This window comes from Palaemon carinicauda, chromosome 30, assembly GCF_036898095.1.
Source record: "Palaemon carinicauda isolate YSFRI2023 chromosome 30, ASM3689809v2, whole genome shotgun sequence".
In the NCBI taxonomy this organism is placed as follows: domain Eukaryota; kingdom Metazoa; phylum Arthropoda; class Malacostraca; order Decapoda; family Palaemonidae; genus Palaemon; species Palaemon carinicauda.
The window spans coordinates 25,656,000-25,667,189 of record NC_090754.1 but is presented as its reverse complement, the minus strand read 5'-3'; the positions used below and the strand labels follow the sequence as shown (position 1 = coordinate 25,667,189).

Below are 11,190 nucleotides of genomic sequence, written 5' to 3'. Positions count from 1 at the left end.
GAAAATTTGTAAATATTCTGATTCAATCTAATTTTTAAAAATTGAGATGATCAAGCCCTGCAAACTTTTCTTTCATACATCATGATAACTATATGCCACCAATTTGGTTATCAAAATTATATGATTACTATACCATGAATTTAGTGTGGACCTCCTGTTAAAATTAAATATTGGGACCAGTAAATAAGCTTGTTCTGGTGCAATAGTTATGTCGAGCATCTCCATGACGCCTCTGTGTTGTGATATGAATTTTAACAGTTGTCTGAGGGTTTAAATGTCTTCTAGAAATTCCTTGTTCTTTTAATCATAAATTTAAGAGAAATTTTATGTCCTTGCAAGTCAGATGTGCGTGAACTGTCTTACACTATAGTTATAATGTACTTTGTGTTCATGTTATCCATGACAAGTTTTATTGTAATTAATGAGATCTTTTATGCAGAAATTTAGTTTTTTCTCACGGTGAAGAAACCTGGCGAGTAGTAGGGGAGAAGATTTCATTAATTTCCTTATATGTTGAAAAACAGGTTGGACATATTAATAAGCTGGAAATTGTTAATCTTATTTACAACACTAGGTGTGGGTTGTATCATTGTCTTATCGAGACATCAGATATTTTGAATCTTGCACTGAGTTTATCAAAATACAGGGAGTTGTAATGGAAAAACTATTTTCATATCTTTCACTCAAAGCTTTGCATCATCATTTGTCCTTCCAATGTGTTCTTGCAAAGCAAATCTTAAGTAAAAACAGTACAGCACACGGGATTAATGCAGGTAGTTATGTGTTATATCTTGGGAAAACATTCACTTGTGACTGTTTACAAGTCATTACTTTTAGTTGAGCATGTAAGGTACAATTATTTTGCAAATTTTAGAAAGCTGGCAATTCCCATATGACATTTAAATATTTATAAAATGTATTGAGTATTGTGATTGGTTAATTTTTACAGCATTTTACTGATTTTTTTTTTTTAAAGAAGTTTACACAATCTAACATACAGTACAATAAGGCAAAGGTAACCCAAGCCAAACTACCGTTTTTTTCTTGGTATCTATTGTAAAAAGAAGTGCCACTTATACTAGAGGGCTTAAAATAATTTTCTTTCTACTTTGACCCGTAGCATATTGATAAACTTGCAAGCTGAGTGACTGTATTAACTCTGCATAGAAAAATTTTACATCAATGTGAACTCTTATTTTGGCACATCATGAATCGAGTAGGAAATAAATAAATAAATGCCACAAGACAATCTCTCATTATAATTCAAGCACATCAATATTTTTCCATAGTAAGTGGAAGACATTTATGAAAAACAACATTTTAAAAGAAAAAAGTACCTGAAACTTTCAATTCAGGTTTTCTTGTACAAATATTGCTATGCAGTCTCCATCCATACCAGTTACAACTGTACTAGAATCGCTAGTAAATTGATATGGATATGTTTCACTTGTTTCCTCTGTTTCAGCTTGTGTCAGAATGATTGTTCCAGGTGGAAATCCCTCGACAGATATGCCCTCTGATGTTGTTACACTTCCAACTAAATTTTGAGCTAATCTTACATCTACGCTAGTGTGATCACTGAGGTTGTCTCCCATGGGGTTGCTAGCATTGTGATTTGCAATTAAGCTAGACCCAGAAGTGTCTGCCATGTTTTCAGGCATGCTGCCGGTCATCTGTGACGTATCTTCCGGTAAATCTTGACCAAGAGCTAAACTGACGTCATTTCTTTCAGGACCAGTAAGCTCTCGTAAAACTTCTTGTTCATCCTCATGCTTCTTTAAGTGGATTTTCAGTGTCACACGTTGAATAAATTCTTTTGGGCAAAACTGAAAAATAATGTAAATAGCTTGTTATATTACATGGTTATGATAGGCAAAACTTAAAAAATCTTGTAAAGAACTTGTTATAGAACATAGTTATGATAAAGATAAAAATATTTGAAGTAAAATCTAGTAAAAACTTGAAATCATAGCTACAAAGTAATTTTGGTACCCATACAATGTATCTCCAAAGGTTCCATTTACTATTATTACTAGCTAAGCTACAATCCTTGTTAGAAAAACTGGATGCTATAAGCCAAAAGGCTTCAACAGGGAAAAATAGCCCCGTGAGGAGTGGAGATAAGGAAATAAACTACGAGAAGAATGGGCAATTACAAAATTTTAAAAACATTAGAAATCTTTCCTGTATAAAATATAAAAACATTTTTGTGCTCGGCCATGTCATCCTGATGGAAGGTTCCTTTAAGTAGCTTTCTAAGGGATATTTGCTACAGTGATACTCCCAGAGAGTTAATACAACTTTAAGGATATCGCATAATATTAGGGGATGTATTTTTAGATACGACACATAGCAATCTTCACCCCGATAATATTTAACTCTTTGAGGGGGAAGAGTGGCGAACACAAGGGGAGCCGTTATCTAGGTACCCGGTGGACCACCTATCTGCGCTCCCAACCTTTTCCCGGTGTTTGTTATGGAGTTTTGGAATATTAATAATGCAATCTCCAGCATCTTCATCCTCTGGAAAGTTGAGTATTTATTCTTTCCTGTGTATAATATTAGGCTCCCTTCTCACAGTTAATATAACTTATGTCAGCCTGTTCAACATATAGACTCATTCTCCGCAATTTTGAATTTTGAAGTTCAACTGATTCAACTTCCTTATTTGGAAGATCATTCCACAACTTGGTTACAGTTGGAATAAAACTTCTAGAATACTGTGTAATATTGATCTTATGATGGAGAAGGCATGAGTATTAGAATTACGTGCATATCTACTATTACAACTAGGATGGTACTGTCCGGGAAGATCTGAATGTAAAAGATGGTCAGAATTATTAAAAAATGTTTTCCGAGCACAAAAGGACAGCGTGTCCAAAACAATGGCTGCCAATCCTCCTGGGTATTAGTGATAACTACAAGGAATTCTTTTCCTTCTCTGTTAATATTCCAACTGAAAAGTAAAGGATTGAAGATATTACCCAGAACAGTAAAAATTCCACAAGACTTCACTCCAATGGGGTTCCCTTCAGATATTGTCAAGATGATTGTATGGATGTAGATTTGTCCTCCAATAATAATATTATTATTATTATTATTATTATTATTACTTGCTAAGCGACAAACCTAGTTGGAAAAGTAGGATGCTATAAGCACAGGGGCTCCAACAGGGAAAATAGACCAGTAAAGAAAGGAAACAAGGAAAAATAAAATATTTTAAGAACAGTAACAACATTAAAATAAATCTTCCTTTTTAAACTAAAAGAACTAACAAAACAGGAGGAAGAAAAATAAGATAGAATAGTGTGCACAATTGTACCCTCAACAAGAGAACTCTAACCCAAGACTGGAAGGCCATGGTACAGAGGCCATTTTGGCACTACTTAGGACTAGAGAACAATTGTTTGATTTTAGAGTGTCCTAGAAGAGCTGCTTACCATAGTTAAGAGTCTCCTACCCTTACCAAGAGGAAAGAAGCCACTGAACAATTACAGTGCAGTAGTTAACCCCTTGAGAGAAAAAGAATGGTTTGGTGATCTTAGTGTTGTCAGCTGTATGAGGTCCAAGAATTGACCAGACTATTTGGTGTATGTTTAGGCAAAGGGACAATAAATCGTAACCAGAGAGGATACAATGTAGTACTGTCTGGCCAGTCAAAAGGACCCCATAACACTCTAGCATTAGTATCTCAACGGGTGGCTGATGCCCTGGCCAACTTACTACCTACCATATGCAAGACATGGGTCCCTGCTGATTAGAAAATTGAGTTACGACTGTCTTTGCTGGGCTATGGAAAAGAAACGCTGAATTACCTGAGAAAATAAAATTAAGAAAAGCAGATAGCAAGGTTATCTAAAATCATCCATTTCCTACTTTCAGATGAAACAAAGCACCTGCAGATGATACATCCTTTGGGACATTCATGTTGTAAAATCAAAGACAGGTCTTTATTGGTGGTGCCATTATCTCTACTCAAAATGTGAAGCCTGGAAAAGAAGTTGATCTTACTGAAATTTTGGAGAAGTAGTCTTCTGGCCAAAGGATGCCTGAAAGTATCATACCTGTATCTGTATAGAGCATTCAGAACTATTGTCTAGGATTCAAGTGGGCACTATCCCTATGTATAAATATTTCAAAATCTACAGACACATTTGAAAAGTTCTAAAAAACCTCCAATTCCTTCTTAATTTGACAAATTAAATTCATTCATTATATGAAAGAGATCCGGTTTCTGGTGTAATTCTTCCTGGCCTGGAAAGGCAATTTTATCCCTTTCTTTAGACAGTATCATGAGGAAGGTGTTCCTAAATGGCAGAGCCTGTAATTTTTGTTGTTGCCTGCTCTTGAGGTACAAGGAGCTTACAGTTCCAGGTGCGTATACTTCGAAACAAGGCATACAGTATTTCTAACCTCAACATCTTGCAAATTTTAAAGTTGGTGAATCTAATTCTACTGGATCTTGCTTAACTGTCTTGGTTAAGGGCTACTAGTCCTTTGAACAATCTGTTGGGAGCTCCAAGGACCAACCCTTTAACCGAATCTTATGCTGTCATTGTGTATAATATAGCATACAATAATGAAAATTACTAGAGCACAGTCAAGGGAAGCTATTTCACTATTCTATAGAACATATGCACACATTCTGTAGGATTATAAGTGGTAACTTAGATCAAGACCTGTTTCCTTCATGAAAATGGGCAGGAACTTCTAGAAATGACTGAAGAATGTACTGTATATACAAAGCTGCAAACAAACCAAGAGAATTTTGGTGTGAATCCTCAAGTTCTACGTCTGAACCCTCGGGACAAAGGAGTATTTGGGAATTAGTGGGGCATTATGGGATATCTTACACTTTTTCCCGTCTCAAGTTTAAAAGTGCAGTTCCTAGAAGTATCTCTACATGACAAACAATTTTTTTTTTTTTTTTTTTTTCGTCAATAAGCATGTCCATAGTGCTGCTGACTATATATCTGCTGCTTCTCCCTTGCTAGCTTTTGCTAAGCCAATCTCAAAATGTAGTATGTTTCATATTTTATTTTGTTTTTGTGCCTTTTAATACTAAACGATCTAAGCACATCCGCTATACAGAAACACGTAAAACGTACAGATCAAATCCCAGATGCTTGAGGATGGAATTATGCATGGATCTACTGTATACAGTATTCCTTAAAGGCTGAATTTTAAAGTTTCTTATAAAAAAGTAAAGTAAAAGCTTAATATTATCCAACCTAGTCCCAGTCATTGACAGATTCCTAGCTTTGCACCAATCAAAATAAACACTCCATTGTCTTTGATATAGCCTAAAGGGAGACTGTCTTTTAGAATCAATATTAGACATACAGACTACATCATTGAACCAATAATAAGACAGTCTAGAGGGATTTGAAAAAAAAAAAAAAAAAAGCTTATTTCTGAGGACACAGTGGATAGTCTCCATGCAGTTAGATGTCACAGGGATGGATCACCTTTGAGACTGGTTGTTTGAGCAGATTCCCTCTGTATAGCAACCTTGAACACTCCAACAATAGGGTCCCACAGATCTATGAACCATTCCCTCTGTGGCTAGAAAGGAGTTATTAGTCCCCAGATGTTCACAGAGATCCTGAATGTGTTTAACACCTGCCGAATCATGGCAAACCATGCGAATGAGTAAAGATCTAGACTTGACAAGTCTTATAAAAGGACATCTATCTTCCAAGCAAGAGATTCAGTGCAGGTGAGCAAAAAAAATATCTTTTTGTTCAGTGATGTTGCAAGCATGTCTACGCTTAGGTGACCTGACCATTTCCAAATGTTTAAGCGTATTACTGTATGCAAATAAGATCTTACTTTTCTTGCCTAGTTGGTCTGTTAATATATTTAATTTTCAAGGAATAAAATGAAAAAATAAAGTGCTTCCTTTCATATTAGTTCATGATAACAGTACTTTTGTTATCTGGTACAGGGATGGAGATCTTTTACACTCTTGGTTCCTCACGTAGGCCAGTGCCATCATATTACCCAAAGACACCAGCACTGTCTTCCTTAGCACTGATGATTCCTGATAGTGACAAGTTTTAAATATTGCTAGTAACTCTATGCAATTGATGTATACTTCGTTCTCCTTCAAGGTTCATTTCCCTAAGAAATGCAAATGACCCAATGTTGCTCCCTAGCCTTCCTGAGAAGCATCTGCAATCAGAGATAGGTCAGGGATTTCCAAATCCAAATAGACTCCTTGAGATAATTATCAGCAAACGTCCCTCCAATTCAGTAGTAGAAAATAATTCTTTATCGGTGAAAGTGACTAGATTGGTTGTCTTGTCACAATATATATGAGTTGAGATAAAATTGAAAGACCCTCATCTTTAGGTGGCCCAGTCGGTTGAATTTTTCTAAGGAGGCCATGGTTTCTAGAAGCCTCACCCACATCTGAACCTACATTGGCTTTGATGGTTTTAACTTTTGCAGCAAAAGAAAAAAGATCTGAATCCTTTGTATGCAACAAAATACATGAAAAGGAACTGTTGTGATTATCACTCACAAATATAGAATCCTCTGGGTCAGAGCCAAGAGGCGCTTCCTGAAATTGACCAGCTTCTCCGACCAATCCAACAACCTGTCAGCAAAATGAATATTAGGGAATATTCATAGAAATGATGTGGAAGGTCAAATAAAATCTTATACCATATAGTGTGGGTTTTGCTAATGGTAAACAATGCAAGGGATCTTTGTTGCATTCCTTTGGCCTTGTACTATAGCCTACAGTACCTCTGTTACTTTCTCCTTTCTTTCACCCTACTGTCCAACCTCTTTTAATGTTTACTTCATACTGCAATTGTCAGGTTTTCCCTCCAGATACACCTGGGCACAGAAAGGTCTCCAAGACTCAATTGCTAGGACCCATGGGCCAAAATTCTTTAGCTATGGTAAGCAGTTCTTCTAGAAGAAAAACACTCCAAAATCAAACTAATGTTCTCTAGTCTTGGGTAGTGCCATAGCTTCAGTACCATGGTCTTCCAATGTCTTGGGGTAGAGTTCTTTTGCTTGAGGATATACTCAGGCACACTATTCTATCTTCTTTCTCTTCCTCTTGTTTTTTTTAAGTTTTTATATGAAAGATATATGTTAATGTTATTGTTCTTTAATATTTCATATTAATTGTTCATTACTTCTCTCGTAGTTTATTTATTTCCTCATTTCCTTTCCTCACTGGGCTATTTTTCCCTGTGAAGCTCTGAGTTTGTAGCTTAGCTAGTAGTAGTAATAATAATAATAATAATAATAATAATAAAAAAGGGATTTTGACGAAGGAAAAATCTATTGCTGGACGAGGAACCTGTGACGCCCAGTTAATTGCTCCTCTAGCACCATTTCTAAGGCATAGTTATTGCTGAATATACCAGAGAAAAAAGAGATGCATGGAATGCCAGGAATAAACCTAGCTCGCTCACTCATTGAGTGTCGGTATAGAAAACTGGGGAGTGATTGAACCACGACCATAGATCCCTCACCAATTAGACCTCTCCTTCATCAACATCCATACACAATTCACACAAACATTTTAAGATAATGAATAAAGCAATCCTTAATTGCAGGTCACAAAATATTGAGGTAGAAAAGAAACGTGCAGTTACAAAGAAAATCCATCTTTCATAAAATAAAACTAGGAATGAAAGTCTTCTGCAGATGAGGCTGGGGACTTAATTTAGTAAAAGTTTAGCAAACAGAAATTCCAGTTGGGACTTGACATTTAGTTCATCTACCTTCAACTGGATTTAAAGGTAAAACACTAAAATTCTCCTCCAAGTAGTTCTTCCCTCTTAAATGTAGCAAAATTAAAAATTAAATGTAGTTTTCTATAATACAGATGACTTACCGGACACTTGTGTGGCCTTTCTTTTGTATGAATCCTTTCGTGTCTGTGAAGATGGGAGAGGTGAGCGAAGTCTCTTCCACAGGCAAAACAAATGTAAGGATGCTCTTTGTTATGTACCCTGTAAATTAATACATCTACAATAGTAAATTTCAAGAGACAGAACTATTATAATTTATCTAAAGATTCATGCAATTTAAGTGCTTAAAAATAATCTAATCTTTATAAGTAATTTACACTATCTTACCAGAAAAACTACAATTTCTAATATGCTAATATAAAAAGTAACATGGTAATGTTGATACTCTAATTTATGATTTACCTCTTATGAAAAGTATTATTACTATTTATCTAGAACTAAACTAATACAGTAACTTGAACTGCTGTTTTCACAATAGACTAAACTACATCATCATTCTGCAATTGTATCTTAAGATCAGGTTTTCCTGAAAAAAAAAAAATTCACCAGAATTGTTTATTCCAAAATACTGTGCAGCAAAAGTTCCAAAAACTCACATATACATTTCTAATAAAAATAGAGCCGTACCTCATATGACACTTGAAATCGCCTTTACTGTAAAAATCCTTGTGGCAAAGTTCACATTGATAGGGTCGTAAATGCATGTGTTCTCTACCATGATGTTTCTTCAGACTCATTTTACTCTTGTAAGTCTGTAAGAGAAAAGGTTAACAATCATAAGGTCTGTGAGTTACCTTCATAATAAAATATCAATCTATGAAAAATATAACAAAGGGTAAAAAATCCAGAAGGAAATGAATCATGCAAACCAAATACAATGACACAACTTCTGTTAATTAAACACTACATACCTAACAAAAATTTAGTCAAGGTAAACATATTGAAATTCAGATTACTCTACATAATAGGAAATTATATGGCTCATAAGCCTCTTGCTTGGAGGTGATTGTATACATGCTCATCCTGACTTACTTGATTACTTTTGACTAGAATTAATGACCACCTACTGCGGATTTTATTTTTGCATTTAATACTTAAGGATGAGAGATGCAAAGTCGGAACCTATGTATGTCGAATCAGCATAATGTGGGGTATTACTGTGCTATAAAAATGCTACTTCCTAAAATCAAAATTTTCAGAAATTCTAAAAATGCCACAGGAATCACTCAAATTACCCTTGCCCAGATTGAATATTCTTTTTCATGAATTAACATTAATTTACCAGATATAAATGTTAAATTATACTGGATCTTAGATCATTTATGTATGAAATGATATAAGCACTGCAAATTTTATATACAGCAATTTGTATTTTTCAATATTAAACTTACCCGATAATCATGTAGCTGTCAACTCCGTTGCCCGACAGAATTCTATGGAGGGATACGCCAGCTATCACAATACTAGAAGGGGGTGTACTTACCAGCGCCACCTGTGGCCAGGTACTCAATCATTTGTTGTTGACACCTCCTCAATTATTCCTCTGTCGTGCTTCCGGCTAGACGTTCTGGGATACGCTTATGGTCTTCGAGTTTATTCACGGATATTTGGTGAAGTATTCTCTCAGATTAACGGCTGTCGCTTTACTGGAATCCTTCTTTTATTAGCTAGATAGCTTTTATATAGTACTGATATAACGGTTAACGAATTTTGCTTGTTTTTGGATCACCCTTTGGCTAACTCTTTGAAACAAGATGTCTGACGTTTCGCAAGCCCCCTCCCATAGACGATGTAGGTCTTGCAATAGGCGTATTCCGAAGGCCTCGGTAGATCCTCACACCGCTTGTTCTGACTGTAGGGACAGGCCCTGTCTATTAGAAAATCGATGTGAGGAATGCGCCGGACTTTCGGAATTGGAATTTGTCCGTCTTTTAAAATATTCATCTAAGTTAGAGAGAGGTAGAGTTAGGAGAAGTTCTTCTCACTCTTCTATGTTTTCCTCACCTCATGATCCCCTACCTTTTCCTACCCCTGTAGTGGCTACCCCCGAACCTACTGTGTGCCCTCCGCCTGATATGTCAGTTGTTTTGCGTGCTATTCAGGCTTTAGGCGATAAAGTAGAATCAGTGGTAAGTGACCATAAGTCTCTGATGGCCGAAGTTAAAGAACTGAAGGTCAAGAGTGCAGTGGGTGGAATTAGTGCCAGTGCTGTGACGAGTGCTAGTGTCGGTGCAGTGCCAAGTGCTAGTGGTGCCAGTGTGGTGCGTGAGGATTTTTCTGTGCGAGCCAGTCGTCCTCCCAGTCCGGGACCTCTTGCAAGCTCCCATGCCCAGGGGAGAAGCAATGTCGAAGGGCTTAAGGGTTCGACAGGCCTTGTTAGGCGCACAGAACTATCCTCGGTGGTTGCGGGCGTGTCTTCCTTAGACCGTCACTCCCACCTGCAGACGATTGAGCCCGTCTTATTCTCGTCCGCTGATCAACTAGCAGGGAAGAAACGTTGGTCTCAGGTCTCGAGACCGCTTAAACGTAGAGTCCAGTCCGCGAGTGCTCAGCCAGGTTGCAGTCATTGGCTCAGCTCTGACTCGCCTCAGTCATCTGTCGACTGTACTCCGCCCAAGAGGAGTAAGGTTCTGCCAAAACAGAGCCCGACTGTGACTTTACCTCAGTCTGTTTTCGTTTCTGCCGATCCCAAGTGGACCCTGCTTCAGTCCATGCAAGCTCAGCTTTCGGACTTGATGCGTGAGTGTCGGGCTGAGAGTGTTGCACCTCCTCCTCCGCCTACACTCCCTCCGCCTGTTCTCGCTCCGCCTGTGCTCGCCCCGCCTGCACTTGCTCCGCCTGGTCGCAGCACCATCTGCCAGGCGTACGATGTTGAGCCACTTTCGGAGTTCGCTGTTCCCAGTGGTGTTCAGCCTCAGCCTTCTTTAAGGCAACCCTTGCTTTGGGATCAGGAGAGTTATTCCTCTCTTCCTCCGCCTCCCCTTGCTGCTCCACCAGTGGTGCAACTCTCGGTTGGGGTACAACAACCCCTCTCCTCCGTGAGTCTGTCTGCTCAGCCATCGCTGCAGCGAGCTCAACCCTCCTCAAGGCAAGCTCCTCTACACCCTGGACTTGCGCCTCAGGAGCCTCAGCTTGCGAGAACTTTACCTTGTTCTGCGCAGCCTCAACCTCATCATGCTCCGCTCATCTCACAGGAACAGGAACGGACTACTCCGCCTCCGTCCTCCGCTCAGCTTGTGCAATCCTTGGGTTCAACCTCTCTTGCTAGGAGTCAACCTCCTTCACCCATGCGCCTGCCTTCTGCTTCGTCTGTTGTTCAGCCTTTGCAGTCTGAGCCTCAGGTTTTCCCTCAACAGTTACTGGAAGAGGAAACCACTGTTATTGTTCCTACCCGTTCTGACTCTGCGGTTCA

At 38.1% G+C, this 11,190-nt stretch overlaps 1 protein-coding gene across 1 annotated transcript in view; it reads right to left on the bottom strand.

The window, feature by feature from the left end:
* Positions 1-1,245: 1,245 nt before the first annotated feature.
* The window catches only part of LOC137622932 (zinc finger protein 585A-like), an 81,315-nt gene continuing 71,370 nt past the window's right edge, over positions 1,246-11,190 (bottom strand). The window contains exons 3-5 of the mRNA XM_068353505.1: positions 8,406-8,530; positions 7,862-7,979; positions 1,246-1,826 (exon numbers count right to left, since the gene is read on the bottom strand). Coding sequence (XP_068209606.1) covers positions 1,347-1,826; positions 7,862-7,979; positions 8,406-8,530 — 723 coding nt within the window. The 3' untranslated portion in view covers positions 1,246-1,346. The remainder of the gene's footprint in view (positions 1,827-7,861; positions 7,980-8,405; positions 8,531-11,190) is intronic.